Raw genomic sequence first — 18,170 nt, 5'->3', positions numbered from 1 at the left:
GTGCCATTTTTGGAATGGATTCTTTTCATACACGTACAAACTTAAATCACCTTCCATCAGTACTGTGCTATCAGTACTTTGATTTATATAGCAAGTTGGAAACTATAAACTCTGTTATCATTCTTTGACTGTTGATATTTGTTTTGGTAAAGTTTTAAATCACTCAGCCAGCAGGATGGCTTCTTCAAATGGAAGAATTCTATAACCTTTAAACTAAACAATGTGAATTCTATAACCTAAACAATGTTTCAAACCCACAGTGTTGAGGAGTAAACGATTCGAAGTCAAGAACCTTGACCACTCAGCCACTGAGGTCAGCTGATAATATAACTTCTTACAACTTGTTTCAACTACACTCAATGACTGGCTTTTTTGCATATCTGACAAATTATGCTGCTAACAAAACTTTACCTATTGAACTTCATGTAAGAAACAAAATATTCTGATCCATGAAGTAATGTCTATAATTAGGTCTAGAATACTTTATATTCCCTAATAACACCCCAGGGGTGTTATAATTTGCAAAGTGAGGAGTAATAAGACCATAAATTCTTTTTTGTAAATATAAACTATAAATCCAACTTATAATGAACGAATTCTAACAATCATAGCACAGCTATCAAATTGAATGTTACTATTCAATTATGACCTAAATTAACTCAAAAAAACTTTTTTTGAAAATATGCTGATGGGGAGAAAGTCATTAGGGTGAATTTGAGGGTGTTAATTAGGGAATATACAATACCCATTTGTATGTGGTATAACTAGTATCAAATGTTAAAATTTCAGTTGATTATAAAAATAACTAGAACTGTACATCAGCTATTTTTACCTTTTCCATGTATTCTGAGCATGTGCACTCATCTTTTAATTTAGCGGCCTCACTCCTGTAGTAGTCTCCAGTCTCCTTGAGGAACTGACTCTCAAACACGTCTTCATACAGCTGTAGAGGGGACTTCTTTTTGTATTCTTCCACATCAACAAATGAGGTTATTACACCATGTAAAACTGTCTGATTGACACAATTATTGTGTCTGTCACTGCAAATGAAATTTTATGTAGGAAAAGGTTAACACAAATGAGTAGGAACTCTTTTATTTTGGTTTTTAAGTCACACCGACAATTAACCCGTTCCCTGCTAAATCTCTATAATGAACTTGTCCATTTTTCAATTTGGACAGTACCATTAACTGTTAAAAGGGATGCTTACCAAAAAGATACAGCACGGATGTGCAGGCTGATCTTGGTTTGCACTGGTCGCAAAGGCAGAATCACTTGCCGCCAGCAGGCTAAGGGTTAAGGTCATATTGCGACTTTCCAGTGTGGTGGAGGAAGAACCCTGGTGCTCTTTCAGGCATTATTTCAGGCATGGGAGGGCCATTTAGACAGATTCTCACATAGGAGAAAATAAGCATCCCTTGTTTGGTTTCAAAACCCACAGCTGTGAGGGGCGTTTTGCAGTAAGCGATCTTTACCATTCAGCAACCGAGACTCCATAAAACTAACTGATTTGAAGACAATAAACCAACTGATGTTTTATCCTCAAGAAATGGTGCTATCTTACAGCAAGAGCCAATGTTAGACACAGGACACCATTATTTTACTTGTTTTGTCCCTACTACTACAAGGCAACATTGATTTGAATATTTGCTTTTGAACTGGATAAACAAAATCTTTGTACAAATTTTTAAAATGCTTTTTTCTTCCTTTCTTTTTCACTGTCTGTCATGTGTTTTATATATAACCCTGTGTAACTAAACATGTTCAAACGGTACATCCTAACAAGCTTCAACATAACAAATCCCTTACCCTTGTGAGTTTCTTTGCTCTGCTTTTGCCACATCGATACAGTTGAGAACATATATATACAGTAACTCTGAATCTGCAGGAAGACCTAAGGTGCCAGTCCAGGCATGGGCAAGCACCTTGGTAGAACCAGCAACCTTCTGGCAGCTAGATGAATGACTTCCTCACATGGAGAAACTGAGCTCTGCTTGAACCCATGCAGCTGGATGGCAACTGATATGTCAACGATTTTAACTACTCAGCCATGGGTGACCCTTACTCACAAACTATACCAAAGATCCCCTAGAAAATGCACACTTCTAAACTGGAAACCTAACATTTCTATGAACCAAAACGCTAAGTTACATATTACAACAGGGTTCTGCCGAGGATCAAAACTGGTGGGGACACATGTCCCCGTGGTATGAAAAATGTGGGGACATTTTCAAAATCTTGGGGACAACAACTTTTGACCATATGTCATTGAAATAAATGAATAACACTACAATTGAAGTCTTTATTGTAGTCCAAACATTGGTACTATTCAAATCAACACTCCTCAAATTTGGAGTCACTTTTCTTTTAGGCTTCATCCGAAATTTCTGCACCCTTTGTGGTTTGATTTTGTCTCTATGCATTTTCAGTCTTGGAGACAATTAGTGTGGAATGGTCAACAGATTTTAAGCAGTCAATGGACTCACTTTCAATTTCACCTGCCGAGACAGTGGGTGGAGAACGGTTAACGTCATCTAGGTTTGTGTACTCTATGGGGCTTTTTATGAAGCCACATTAAGTACTAGGCTGTGAATCATTAGACTGAATGTTTTTCTTGTTTGCAGATACAGAAACGTAGCTTAAAATTGTTCAATGTTTCTTCGCTGGTGGATCAAAGTGACGTTTTAGCGGGAAACTCTTCTATTCGAATGCAGAAGAAAAATGAACGATCTGTACTCAGTTCGGTCGTCCCATACGCCCCCAATATTTTCGTAACATGACAACTGACGCTTTTAGATAAAATTTAGCGTGACATTTGTAATTTTTATGCAACATTCCCACGATATCGCGGCCTCCGCAGAACCCTGTTATAGCATGTGTATAAAGCTTTATTTATTATTCCAACAAACCTGTTAATTTCTTGAAGTATCAGAACCAGCAGGTGATTCTTTAATGGTTCTATCATGAATTTCTTCCATGTATCCAGAGCAAGCTGAAAGAAAAAGTTTGTTCTGCATGAAACACTTTTTTGATACTGTAAGCTAAAAGGACAAAACAACATCACTTAAAAGATTAACAAAAGCACCACCTAAAGGTGCCATCACTCGTCTGCAAGTGCTGGACAATATGTAAGAAAAGAGTTATAGTTCAGATTTTCTAAATACAAAAAGGGCCATAATTCTGACAAAATGCAGGTTAGAGTTATGGTTCTTGGCCTACAATGTCCCATTATGATGAGAACCAGGTGTGCAAAGTTTCAAAGCTGTAGCTCTTATAGTTCTTGAGAAAAGGTGACCTAAACAAAAATTTACAAAAATTTTAACCAATAAACTCAAATTTTCTAAATACAAAACGGGCTATGATTCTGACAAAATGCATATCAGAGTTATGGGTATTGGCCTATATAGTCCCCTAACAAAATTTTTAACCAGTGTCGACACCGACGATCAAGTGACGACAATACCTTGTAGATTTTTTTCAAAAATCAGACGAGCTAATAAAACTCTTTCATAATTCTTTTTTCGTTTTTAGTCGAGTTTAGAGTCACATTATTATTACATTTTCCTCACATGAAGAATTATATGCCCAAGAGAGACTTGAACACTTATGAGTGAGGGGCAAGTATTTTAAGTCAGCCGCTTTAACCACTCCACTCTGGAGGCCCCTTCCTATAAATAGAACTTGTTCCACACCAAGACATTTGTTCAGTTTTGAGAGTTCTACTTTTCATGTGTTTCCAGTTTTCGGAGTTTCTGATTTTCATGTGTTTCCAGTTTTCAGAGTTTCTGATTTTCAGGTGTTTCCAGTTTTCGGAGTTTCTGATTTTCAGGTGTTTCCAGTTTTCAGAGTTTCTGATTTTCAGGTGTTTCCAGTTTTCCGAGTGTCTGATTTTCAGGTGTTCCTGATTAGATGGGTTCCACTGTACTAAATCAATACCAAGTTGTTGCAATATATTTGGCTTCCATAGATAGGTAAAAGTGTGTGTTTAGTTTACAGTCTCAGAAAGCAGCCTTTTGCATTCATATTCAAGATTTAACACAAATTAATCCTACCAGATTTTGCTTTTACCTCACATGCTTGTTTTGGGAGAAACAATGACCATTTCTTACCTCTCCAATCTCGAGCATTTGATCGGTTAATTCTACAGTGAAGCCTCCATAGTTCAAGTCAGCATCACTATACTTCTGTTTTTTGATGAAAGTTGTGTTTAAATAACTGAAATAATAGATCAGCAGTGAAATATCTTACATAACGACAGCTTGCATGATAATATATTTCAGTCAACCTACAGGGTTCCATCAATCTGACTAAAGTACTTGATCTTCTAAACGAAGATCTGAGAACGACCCATTCACATTCGTCTTCTGTATATTTTGGATTTCCAATATTGCTATTTTTATTTTCCCAAATCTATTTTTGTTTGAACCAATCAGACAACTTGTTCGAATGTCAAAGAGTAAGAAAAATTTTCAGTTAATCGAGGGCTCGAACCCGGGACCTCTCATTTACAAAGCAAGTGCCCTACCGATTGAGCTAAACGGCTATCTGACATCTGTTGACATAAAAATTGTCGATTTCAAAACCTACGGCTTTTTAAAGCTTGCAGGATGTTGTAAGGTAGCTTTTGATTGGCTAGCGGAAGGGTTGTCAGAACGAGGCCATGAATAGCTCGTTGTCAGATCCTATGCGTAGCGTAATAGGAGATGTACTTCAGTCAGATTGAGGGTTCCATGTAATGCATAGTGTTCAATTCACTAAATCCAGATCATCATTATGACATTTTATACAATAGTAACATAATGTAATATCATTTTGATTAATACTTTGCATTTTTTGCTATGTTTATTTTTTCTCTCTCCAAACTAACTTAACAAGAGTCTGCTCAACCATGAGGCCACAATTACAGGCGTTTAACATGTATGCATTAAGCTGAAAAAAGTTCAAATCAAAGCAAAAAAAAATTGCATGTAGATATTAGGATTGTATGCCCAAAGTACACTTGTTTACCAAATTATACACTTCACCCACAAGAAGTCAGTGTACAGTACGGTATGGAGATAATGAGCGAGAAGCAAGGGTAGGTACATACCCATACAGTTGATTAAGAAAACTGGACCCTTTACTGTACTGTTCCCAATGCCTCTGGTAAACTGTGAGCAAATTTTCCTCATTGCTGTCCACAACTTTCTGTAATTCATTTCAAACAAGCAAGTTCAGATTGGATTATCTTATGTATACACATAATAAGTACACAATAGAAAGATGTAATTGTTAAATAAATTTAACCTGTGTTACAAAAATATAACGTATAAAACATTTGCATTTCATATCTAGGTACTTTATCATTTTCAACCAAAAGAATACATTCTTCTTTTAGAATAACATGTAACTGTCTGAATGTCTAAACCAACAATTTGGAGACTTCGGAGAAAAATATTTCAATTATCTATTTAACTGCATCACTGTTTTCACTTTAATGGCACTCCCCAAATTCTTAAAAAAATCATTTCATACTACCTTTTAGTTTACAGACTGTAAGGCAAACAAGTTCTGTTTAGGGCAATGGTCTTAAAAAAATCTAGAATGTCTTTTTTTCGTCCAGTCAAAACAGTAAAACCAGTATTGGATGCTTAAGACAACAGTTACATACTTTTGAATATATAATAATATCAAACTATATATTACTGCAGGACAAAGAAGCTAAAACGGAGAAATTGTAAACTTGTAAATTTTTTCAAATTGCGCCAGATACTCTTGGGTCAGTATTTGTTAGGTTGGGTCAGGTTGCCCCAAAACACCGATCCTTTTAGGCCTACCTTATGTTATTTTACCTTTAGCCTGCTGGCGGCAAGTGATTTTGCCTTTGCGACCAGTGCAGACCAAGATCAGCCTGCACATCTGTGCAGGCTGATCATGGTTTGCACTGTTCACTATTCAGTCAGTAAATAATTAAATTTTCAGTTAACACCCCTTAGAATAATAAGTGGTACTGCCCAAACTGAATGATGGACGAGTCCATTTTAGAAATTTAGCAGGCTAAGGGTTAACTACATTACCTGATAAAGTGACTTGACATGGTTCTCTAGGAAAGTCTTGGTCTCATGATACAGTCTATCACCCAGAGGCTCTGGACATGCCACACAAAGCGCATACACGTCAGAGAAACGGTCATTCCATGTTGCCCTGGCTACACTTCCGCATGTTATTACACCATTTACAGTCTCTAAAAGTGTGGACCATGTTTGGTCAAAATCCACCCTGCGTGGACGAAGTGACATTTTCTGCTCAAAACGTGTTGCTAATCATCTGAAATGAAAAATCTAACAATGAACAACAATTATTGTAAGTAAAGATGTTGTTTTTAAAAAATGAATGAGTAAAAACATGCATTTGTTTTGAACTACTGAACATTAAAGTTAACTTAGAAATTACTCCAACACTCAGTCACTCTTTTAATGTATAATTAGCACTGTTTCTGTAAACAAGCATTGTTCCTGTGAACAAGCATTGTACCTGTGAACAACAAATAATAGCAGGGATGATAAAATTCCAGATTACATGGGGATAAATATACATGTTTTATTTATTATCTAACAGGAAATGCAATATTTTTATTAAAAATTCAGCAGAATCAAAATTTACAACAAGAGCTTCAAATGAGACAGTGCGCTCGACTATTTTGATGCTAGATAGTTAAATAGGGCACACCTTAAGATGCTGGAGCTATCACTTGAGTTTTAATGACTCTAATGCAGATGATGATATTGGACAATAGCATAAGTCTGTATTTAGTAATAAGGCATAAAAAAAAAATATGTTTGTTTCCTGTAACATGCTGAAAAAAATGGGGGTCGGTAGGTAGGGAATTTTTTTTTTTTTTAATTTTTTTTTAGTAGGTGTCAGAACATTTCAGTGTTTAGTAACCTTATTATCGCCAATTAACTGCCTAATCAGGCCTCAACCTTAACTTTTTTCAGCAGTTGCCAGCAGGTTCACCAACTGCTAAAATCTAGTTGACCTGCTCGGACTTTAGTGGACCTCCAATTCTATCTCATAAATTGTGATGCTGTAAACGTCATAACTTCATATGACTCAAAGAAACAGGACTTATTTCTAAATAATTAAAAATGGAAGACTGTAGCAATCTGTTATCCCGAAAAATAATTATTTTGAAAAGTGTCCCAAAATATGGACACAATCAGCACCAGTGTTGAAAGTGAAAAAAAAAAACATTAACAATTATCGGTAATCATTCTGATGATAAACTAAGTAATTGGCCTCGTTTTCATCATCAATTAACACCCCCTCAAAGAGCTAAAAGATGTGTGTCGGTTATTGTGGCATCTGCAGTGGAGATCAAAGCGGTATAGTTTCCACGAGATTGTCATTGCATTACGTCATGTTTTCGCGCCATGTGACACATCACTGTCTGATCGTACTTTCTCGATTCCTTTAATTGTTGAGAAGAAATCAGTAAAAAAGTTTTTTCTTTAATTTTTTAAAAGCGAATGTGCAATATCCCGAATAAACTGACATGTATATGTGTCAGACCGTGAACGATGCTGACCTATTTGCCCTCAAGAAATTTACATTATTGTTTGAGAAGAATATCTAACAAAGTGTTGTGTCAAAAAATATATGTACGAAGACTCATTTAAAACTTATTAAAATCGCAACGACATCATACTGCCTCATTTTAAAACCACATTTCTATTTACGTTCATGAGGTCACGTAACCTATTCTGCCGTGCTAACAGAAATCTGTTTGCCAAAAAATCGTTTTACTCCATGTATTTAAATTGCTGCCGCTTTTTCATTATTTAAGATTTTTTAATTGTGTTTTTTGTATTTTCTGGTCAAAAGTCTGAATTTTATTACCATAATATGTACCGTTTATTTACTTTAAAAAGGAAATAAATAATCAAGATCGCGCTGTTTGAAATTTTACAAAACATTATATGAAAATTTGATCGTTTTAAAAGAATTTTGCCTACATTCCTGTCGATATCTTATTAAAATTATTATAGAATTCAAACTGTATTAGTTCTCAAGCGGTGTTGAATATCTGAAGCGATTATATTAAAAAATGAATGCACTACGCGCGTTTTTTGTGTCAAAAGTAAATTAAGTATTACGATACGGATAGGGCGCACGTGCTGTGGAATGGAAAATTACCAGCATGACGTTTTGATAGTTTTACGATTCGCGGGTAAATTCCAGTCAATCCAGGTAATTTTGCCTGATGTAATTACTCAATTTGGTAAAGTTATCACGTAAAAACCACTCACCCGATCGGTGGAGTAGTCCATTCGTGCTATCCTGACTTTAACTCGCCAATGCTTATAACTGTAGAATGCCGTACTAAGGCAAAATCAACTTTCGTTTTGTGAATTCGCCGATATGGATACGATCCCCCACCCCTATTTTTTTCACTTTTAAGGGTTTTATTTTATTTGCAGACCGTGACTGAAAATTGGCTGACCGTCGGTCTACCCAACTTTTGATAGTGGACCTGCCGATATTTTTGGTTGCGTCGGTCCAACGGTCCACCGCTAAGGTCGAGGCCTGTTAAATTACTAATCAAATAAAATTGTTGAAAATTTTCTCCCGCCTTTCAATAACAGATGTTGTTCATACAAGTTTTTTTTCTACACTGATTCCTTTTGTTCAGTAAACATTGTGTAACAGGCAAAGTTCATAGTTTTGCAGACAGACATAGCTTCGGGCCGTTTTTGCCAATTAGAGATTTTCAGGGCCACAATTAATCTTTTGTCGCAAATGGCTCAAGTGCAACCGACAGCGTGACCCTGAACAAATGGTACAAACATGATAATAGACTGCTCTTCTACGAATTGTTTAGCAATTAACGTTTACACCTTGATCAATTAAACACCTTTCATAATGAAGTACTAAATACAAACCGCGAGATAACCACGTGTCAGTCGGCGCGTGGCGTGATTGACATCTGTCAGTAGCTAATTAGTATATGACGCTCCGCCTACTGCCATACTTCCGCTTGTGGCGGCGAACAGTATTGAAATTCACCGAGATTTTGATTGACAAGGGGCAGAACTTTTGAACTCGATATGCATCAAAGAAAACTTCTCGATTTTCGCGGGTGAAAACCCGGAACCTCGAGTCTACCGACAAACAGGCTTTTCGCCATGTTGTTTCATGTCGACAGAACCAGGAACGTTCGTGACTATGCGCGACGAGGTCGGGTACAACTAAATTATCCCTATAATCAATAAAGATATGATCAGAATCTCGAATTTCAGCCCATAAAAAAATTGCGGTCGGCGGTAAAAACTTACGGTCGGTCGGGTTACAGGAAACAAACATATTTTTTTTTTAGGCCTAACAGAGATAGTGGAAGAAAAACACTATGTATAAAAGGGACATAATTCATAAAATAATTGTGCCAGAGATATGGACTTTGTGTCATATGATGAGGACGATAATGTAAACACACTATGTTACGTTTGAATTAAATTCATTGAGAGATAATATATAGTGAAAGTGCATCATAAATTAATTAACCTGAAATTCTAAGTAAAAATGGGGCATAATTCATGAAATATTGGTGCAAACATTGTGGTCCTTGTGTTATATGATATGGGTGATAATGTGGAACAACTATTTTAAGTTAGAATCAAATTCATTTAGTAATTGAAAGTGCATCAAAACTTTAACTGAAATTTTATCATTCATGGAATACTGGTGCGAGAGTTATGGCCTTTGTGTATCAGTAATATGATGTGGGTAAGGATGTGGAACAATTACATTAAGTTTGGATCAAATCCCTTATGTAATAACAGAAATATTATGAAAATCCATCAAAATCAACCTATAAGTTAAAAGGGGGCACAATTCACAAAAAATTGGTGCCAGATGATGTGGAACAATTACTTGAAGTTTGAACCAAATCCTTAACCTAAACCACAGGTACTCTGCGGCTGGAAATAAAGCTGCACTGTGTTGACTACCCGCTGTGGTTTGACCGTTGTTTCTCCTATTTGAAATTCTTTACATTTATAGTCACCAAATAACCCACAGCTTTCAAATTAAATGCTTTTTTAAAATATTAGGAATTTGCCGATGATATTAAAAAATGACAAGGTAGTCCTGACGCCATTTTTTCAATCAACGGAAGTGGATTGAATCCGGCTTAGCAATGAAACTACAAAATCCGTGAGGGCAGGTAAAAAGAGCAAGATTCCCGGCATGCGCATGTGTTTTCACGTCCAAGCCGAGCTCAATCCACTTCCGTTGGTTGAAAAAATAGCGTGAGAGCTATCTTCTCCAGGGTTGGCGACTACCCGCCCGGGAACCCGGGTTGGGCAATACTCCTAAAAATGAATGAAGTGGTTTAAAGTTTTAATGCAGAAAAAAAACTAAAGATCATGCATGCAGACTTTATTGATATGTTATTTATGTTCCGACTGTTATAACCGCGATACGAGGGAACTCCATCCTACAAACACGATCTCTCCTACAGTGTTCGAAATTCACGGTAGTCCAACAGCCCGTGGCTACCAAATTTCAGCTCGGGCTACCTATTTTCCACAGGTACAAGCCCGACTGGGCTACCGAATTTTCCTCATTTGTTTAAAAAAAAACATGCTAATTAAACGAGTACTGCATCGTGATTTTCCAGACTGAGAAACGCTTATGGAATTATTGGTTTTTGCACTCTTACGTGTTGACAATCAAACAGTGTCAAAGACGTAACCGCAGCTCTAATTGGCTAAATACAATCACCTCTAGCGTAACGGATAATTTGATTAGCTTTCACACTTCTCGCGAAAATCTCACAAGTACCTGCAGTAGGTGGAGCTTAAATTATGCTATCAGCGTGTGTGTAATGTGTATTCAGCACTCGGTATTACATCTTACAAATTGTCAACAGTCCGAGTTGCAGTAATTGGCGACTGGGGATCCTAAAAAATCAGGCATAACAGTTTAGATTTCGTTTTGGCAAGGAGTGTCATGTCCGATGCTTTTGGACTCTGACGATGCTGATCTGGACTGGAGTATTTTGAGTCAAATTTTTTTTAAAACATGGCAAACATGTACTGTATGTCTTTTTTATTACTTCAAACATGCATAGAGATGTCTGTAAAACAAAATGTTATATGGTGCAAAAATTATGTATTTTAAGGTGTTAAAGTTTGGGCTAGAAAAATTAGTGTCGGGCTTGGAAAATTTTTAATCTGGTAGCCCGAAAGGGCTATTGGATTCAAATCTGAATTTCGTACACTGCTCCTATAACAGATAAAGTGAAAGTGCATGGATACTTCATATAGACAAGCCAAAAATTCGAGCACTCATGTATGTTGCTTTATAACTGTTTTTCTCCTGGAGGCCTTTTTAATCCTGGTTTCACAAAAATGGTATGTATGCACAGGACAGAATATTAATCATGTTTAAGAACTACGAAACGCAGAACACGGTTGCCCTGGTCGTGAAAAGTCTTCTTAAACAGCTCAGAGTGGAAATGAATAAAACTGTTCTCGTGTGATAAACAATACCCAGATCTTCGACAAAAAAGAGTACTTTTAATTGGGTAATACTAGAAACTTACACAAAAAAAATCAAAAATTCTAAATTTCCTTGCCAAATCCTTCGTTTTTCAACCGATAGCCATACCGTACTTCAAAAAATGAAGAGTACACAGCAATAGATAAACGCCGTCATTATTGACGTACAATTTCCGTAGGCACAGCCAGTTTTTTTCTTTTCGCAAGCCGGTCGAATACTGTCATTCCTAGATTCAGCAAAAACATCTACATCTACTGTGTACTGACCAACAATCAATTCTGATTAAAACTGGGAGGCGCTTGTCTGGGACAGACTGTTAAAAGATGAGCAAGCTCATTAGGTGCAAAGTTAAAAAGAACGATTAAAAACATAGATATAGCTAGATTAGGAGGTTACAGTTGCCAAATCAACTTAACACAGATATTTGAAAGAAATAAAGCATATAGTAATCATTTAATTGTAAGTTTTTGTAAGATCCTTTAACAATATCTGCAATTTATAAAATTCTGTAGTCTATATATAGGTAATATAGTGAATGGTCCGCGAAAATATGGACCAATTTTCCAAGATATTACCATACTTAGCCATGTGGCAAAAAGTTAGGGGAAAAGCCAGAGTTTGGTTTGCCGGAAAGACCGCCATGTTTAATTTCTAGTTTAGCAAATGGTTGATAAGATCTAGAGGTGTTTTGACTTTGATAAATCTATCAAATAAATTTCGATAAAGGATTTTGGTTCGTATGTTGTTACTACATTGTATCAATGGTTTTGTGTTATTCCTGGTTCGGTCGATATTGTTGTATTCGTTCGTTTCATGCATTTTGTTTGTCATTCTGGAATCCACATAAAGTTTTGTAATCGTAGGTTTACACTTGCTTTTACCTCTGTTTTAACATCTAGCATGAATGTCTTATTATTCACAATGCAGCACAGTTACAACTCTTGGGTGTACACTGGTTATGTAATAGCAATGAGACAGGTGAGTGTGAGTACATGTGGGTGTTTATTCTACAAATAAGGTATACTGTATTGTCAGTGTGTTATCGTTTTTAATATACATGTACTTTAATATAAAGGAACAAAGTGACTGCAGTCCAGATCAGTGAAGTTTGCCAGTTACTTGTAATACTAGATGTTAGCCGCTATGCAGACCACTATACCACTACACCACTGAAAAATGATGTGATATATATTTTACTGTGTTTTAAATCATTTATATAATCTGTTATGTAATTAAAGTATAAAGTTCTAAGTGAACATCAGATAGATTCATGGATCTTCTTTCTATGAAATAGCTGAAGTAAAGCCTTATGATTTGTGTCATTGATATCTATTGTATGATAGCTATTGTATGTATGATATCTGTTGTCTGTATGATATCCATCATATCTATCTTTTACTATTGTAATTATGTATGTTTCAGACCTGGACATGTTAACATTGAGTGGTTTGATAGATACAGTTTGAGATTTCAGAGATAGTATGTATAGAGACTATTAGAGATTGTGTGTACAGTAACAGAAACATTTAGAAAGACTATATACTGTAACATATACATGGTATCGAGATTATGATAGATTACAGTGTGTTATATATGAAGAAATATTAAAATAGTAGAAAACCCGAACTGTGTAATTTCATCTCTACTAGAAATATAGCATAACAGACTTTTCCTAATGGAAATTTAGGTTAAATACCATCAGTACATTTTGGGGTCTCATTTTTAGTTTATTTTAAGGGCGTTTGTTTGACTGAAAATATTTTTCTTGCATCAAACATGATACCCACTTTTCTTTTTCTTTTTATTCAGCATGAAATATGTTTGTCTGTATACTCCAGATGGTCAGACAGTTGTGCCCTCTGTGCTTTTTTTTCTATTTTCCATAGAGAAACCTACCTGATGTCGATTGGACGATTAGACTGACTGGACAGATTAGACATTCAAATGTCGGTAAAAACCGGGTGATATCGTTACTTTGAACAATGTGTTCATTATCTTTGATTTTTTTTCTTTATTTTCTTTTTTACTTCCATAAGGAGAATTTTCTTAGCGTGTTAAAATATATATATGTCTACTTTAGTAATATGTTATTCAATGTCTCTCTTTCATATGCACATAGTGCTATTCCAACTATTCCAACTATTTATTATAAGTGTTATTTATCAGTATTTTTTCTTACGTTTTCAAGAAAGACACATTAAATTGTATTTTATTTGTAATTGTCTTATGTATACGTTTAACCTTATCACAGATACTATAGTACTTTGATCTAAATCTCTTAGTTTTTACCTAACATATAAATGTATGTTTTAAATATGCTTAAACAAATGATTATGTTTTCCTTTTTAGCTGCTTTATCTTTGCTATTCTCTGTCTTATATAAATTGTCGAAACTAGCTCATGAGTTAATGTAAACTTGTTATATCGTATCCGACGTAAGATAAAACTTTCTTGTATCTTGTAATGACGATGTAAGTTACAGACATTTTATATTTGTCCTGGTTTCTGCTACAGCCATCGGAACCTTTATGAAATTTTACGAAAGTCATGAATACGGAATAGAGACGGATATAAGTCCATTTTGCCAGGCAGAGTTCACTTTTTCAATATTGTTTATAATATATCATAGATAACAGAGATTCCGTACGTCGTCGAATATTAAAATAGATACGGATTATGTAAATTGTATGGAATTCAAACGAAAATTTCTTTGTTTACGTGCTGTGTAGTCTTTATGCAGGAAAACAGCACAAGATATTCAAGTTAGGCGGAATTCAGACAGCCAGTCTACAACTGCAAATGTGTGGATGAGTTTACGTATGGAATGGACAGGAAAAGTGAGAAAGAAATATGTATCCACAATGAAACAATAGTTTTGTCTTTTAATCAATACATAGAAATTAAATTGCAAATAAATCATATCTAAAACTCTTATAAATACGTAAGACTTACGAAACATAACTGATACTTCTTACACAAGACATTTCCAACTTAGGTTCTCTTTTGTAGATGGTAGGCAAAAAAAAAACAAGTTGCAATATTGTTACATTTCTCACGTTACAAATGCCGTGTTTCCCATTTTGAATAATTACTTTCTTTAAACTCTAGTAGTAAGTATACACCAGATGAAACTTCACTGACATTGTTTGCCCATGTCAGTTACCACATAAATTACTTTTTTTTTCATCTGCCTTTGAATAACTTTGTAGAACATTATCTTTTGCAGTACATTTTTCTGAAAGTAATCAAAAAATAAATAAGTACAAAAGCCTTATTTTTTAGATACTGAATTAAATTTTAACACTTACATTATGTATCATATTTAATTCAAATTTTCAATGAGTAACCTGCTCTTTGAAAGCCACATAAGTTCCAAATATAAATCACCAGTTACTATAACAGTCTTAATATTTATAACAAAGTAAAGCATAGATATACGATAGATAATTACTACTTACTTAAAAAAATTATGACCCACTTTTTGGCTTAATGTTTGTCAAAAAAGCTTTTATTTCGTATAAGAAAGCGGTGTTACTGGGGTATTATTTAGTCTGCCGAAAGGCTGATAGTTCTTGTTTGTAAAGTCATTGCAGCTGAAATTATGGCATGTTTGATATATATTTATTTACCCACTAAAATAATTTAATTTTTAACCGGGTTTTCAAATCAAGCATAGTTATGAGAATGGAGTATGATGTTCAAACATGTGGGTGGCATCAAATAAATCGTTTCCGCTTAAGAACTTTTGTCACCAAACTTGACGTGTAGATATCTTTTATCAAGACAAATGTTTAGATTGTATTTGGGGGTCACTCAGATCAAGGTCACTGTCACTTAAACTAGAAAAAATAAGTTTCCGCTCCATAACTCTAATTATGAATGAGGTATGGTTGTAAAACTTTGTTTTTAGGTTGCTTAGGTGGAGGTGACAGTTTGGATTGCATTCTGTTGGGTTAAAGTCACTTTTATTAAAAGTAGAGAAATGGCTTCCTATATTTTCTGGTCCTTCGGGATCATTGATTTCAACTCATTTTGACTGTAATTTTCACTGTTTGCCTTGTTCTCGGTGATTCCGAGGGATCTACTTTTCAGATTTTATTCCACTCAATAATTTTAGACTGGGTACATCTATTATCACCAAACATGGTGTATGTACATAATTCTATGGAGACAAATATTGGGATTATATTTGTGGTTATTCGGATCATGGTCAAAGTCACTGTTACTAGAATAGAAAAATAGGTTCCCCCTGGGAATGAGACATAGTGTGTAGGTAGTTTAGATGGTGATGACAGTTGAAATTGCCATTGGGGCCGCTGGGATCAAGGCCACTGTTACTGCAAGTAGAGCTACATGTGTGTCCATAGATACTTGGCTTAATCAACACATAAGTCATTGTAGCCCGATATTACAAAGGCTTGTAATGCGGTTCCTACCTGCGTTGAGTCGTATACGGATGCGTTTTGTGAAAGCTGAAAAGTTTAACTAGTGAAATATATCTTAGGTCATAGTAGCCCGAATTACTAAGGTCTTTAATATCGTGTGAGGTCCTCATTTACGTTGAGTCCTATACGGATAAGTTTTGTGAAAGCTCAAAGTAATCACCCAGTACCATATGAACATTTGGTCTGTAAATATATAATTTTACTCCGAATTGATACCGTCACCCTGCCCTAACAAATGCGCCGAATCGGTAATGTAACCCCTCAAACTGTAGATCACAATCTCAACGTTAAAGATATATCTTCAATGACAGGGAGGGACAAACACATAAGTCACCGTAGCCCGATATTACAAAGGCTTGTAAAGCGGATCCTACCTGCCTTAAGTCGTATACGGATGCGTTTTGTGAAAGCTGAAAAAATTAACTACTAAAATATATCTTAGGGCATATAGTAGCCCGAATTACTTAGACTTTTAATATCGTGTGAGGACCTGATTTACGTTGAGTCCTATACGGATACGCTTTGTGAAAGCTCAAAGTAATCACCCATTACCATATATTTTTCATATGCAACGTATAGAAAACATTTGCTCTGTAAATATATAATTTTACTCCGAATTGATACCGTCACTCTGCCATAACCAATGCACCGAATCGGAAATGTATCCCCTCAAATTGTAGATCACAACCTTAACTTCAAAGACGTACCTTCAATAACAGGGAGAGACAAGCACATACGTCACTGTAGCCCGATATGACAAAGGCTTGTAATGCGGTTCCTACCAGCGTTGAGTAGTATACGGATGCGTTTTGTAAAAGCTGAAAAACTGATCAAGTGAAATATATCTTAGGTCATAGTAGACCGAATTAGTAAGTCTTTTAATATCGTGTGAGGTCCTCATTTACGTTGAGTCCTATACGGATAAGTTTTGTGAAAGCTCAAAGTAATCACCCAGTACCATATAGTTTTCATATGCAACGTACAGAAAACATTTGCTCTGTAAATATATAATTTTGCTCCGAATTGATACCGTCACCCTGCCCTAACCAATGCACCGAATCGGCAATATAATGCCTCAAATTGTAGATCACAATCGTAACTTCAAAGATATACCTTCAATGACAGGGAGGGACAAACACATAAGTCACTGTAGCCCGATACTACAAAGCCTTGTAATGCGGTTCCTATCTGCGTTGAGTCGTATACAGATGCGTTTTGGGAAAGCTGAAAAATTTAACTAGTGAAATATATCTTAGGTCATAGTAGCCCGAATTACTAAGGCTTTTAATATCGTGTAAGGTCCTCATTTACGTTGAGTCCTATACGGATAAATTTTATGAAAGCGAAAAGTAATCACCAAGTACCATATATTTTTCATATGCAACGTATAGAAAACATTTGCTCTGTTTCACACAAATATTGGTTGCAAATGAACAGGATCACAGCATCATGCCCCATTTCTCTTACATGAATTTGGACTAAATACTTATTCTTAATAGAAAGTTCATTTCGAATAGCCAAGCCTGCTGTAATGAGAGAACTCCTGTTATATATATAGACGACTTCTTATCATATACATGTAAATTGTCGCATTATTTCCGCGTTATGTTTTTTTTGACAATTTAGATACTATTATTATGTAACGTCTATCACACAAGACCTCCATGTACCTTCATGCCTCATACTTAAGTATGACATAGCTGTCCTCTACTCTCTACTGAATGGTGAAAGACACATTTTTTGTGTTGCATTCAATATTGAATTGAAAAGATTTTACCATAATTATGCCAATATGTGTTAATAACTCACTGTAGCGACAATTGTTGTATTTGTATGAATTCCCTGATACTATTGTTTATTTTTAATTTGATTTTTTTTTATGCGTATGAAAGAAACAAATATTTAAAGATATGAGACAGAGTGAATATTCATAGCAAGGTCAACGTTTCCTTTTTGAGACCTGAAAATGTTTTTTTTTAATTTTTAAAACAATACGTTTTAATCCAATTGTCAAAATATTTGGAAGAAAACAACTTTTTGAAATTCATCAATAATTGCAGAGGAAGTGCCATTTAATGCATTATTTAAAAAAATATTGATTTCAAAATCATAATTAATATATAACTGAAATAAGCAGTATAAGCTGACAACAGATGAATATATAAATTGATTATCAGATATGCT

The 18,170-nt window shown here is 35.2% G+C and overlaps 2 protein-coding genes across 2 annotated transcripts in view; one reads left to right on the top strand and one right to left on the bottom strand.

The window, feature by feature from the left end:
• Positions 1 to 11,662, bottom strand: part of LOC123531679 (cullin-2-like) — a 50,228-nt gene extending 38,566 nt beyond the window's left edge. Inside the window, exons 1-6 of the mRNA XM_045312854.2 lie at positions 11,585 to 11,662; positions 6,057 to 6,306; positions 5,090 to 5,187; positions 4,110 to 4,215; positions 2,910 to 2,992; positions 833 to 1,040 (exon numbers count right to left, since the gene is read on the bottom strand). Of these exons, the coding sequence (XP_045168789.2) occupies positions 833 to 1,040; positions 2,910 to 2,992; positions 4,110 to 4,215; positions 5,090 to 5,187; positions 6,057 to 6,278 (717 nt within the window). The 5' untranslated portion in view covers positions 6,279 to 6,306; positions 11,585 to 11,662. The remainder of the gene's footprint in view (positions 1 to 832; positions 1,041 to 2,909; positions 2,993 to 4,109; positions 4,216 to 5,089; positions 5,188 to 6,056; positions 6,307 to 11,584) is intronic.
• Positions 1 to 18,170, top strand: part of LOC123532840 (26S proteasome non-ATPase regulatory subunit 11-like) — a 286,840-nt gene that overhangs the window by 239,718 nt on the left and 28,952 nt on the right. The window lies entirely within an intron of this gene.

The sequence above is a fragment of the Mercenaria mercenaria genome, chromosome 11, assembly GCF_021730395.1.
Source record: "Mercenaria mercenaria strain notata chromosome 11, MADL_Memer_1, whole genome shotgun sequence".
Lineage (NCBI taxonomy): Eukaryota > Metazoa > Mollusca > Bivalvia > Venerida > Veneridae > Mercenaria > Mercenaria mercenaria.
Note: the sequence above shows the minus strand (reverse complement) of the source record. Positions and strands in the feature narration are given on the sequence as shown.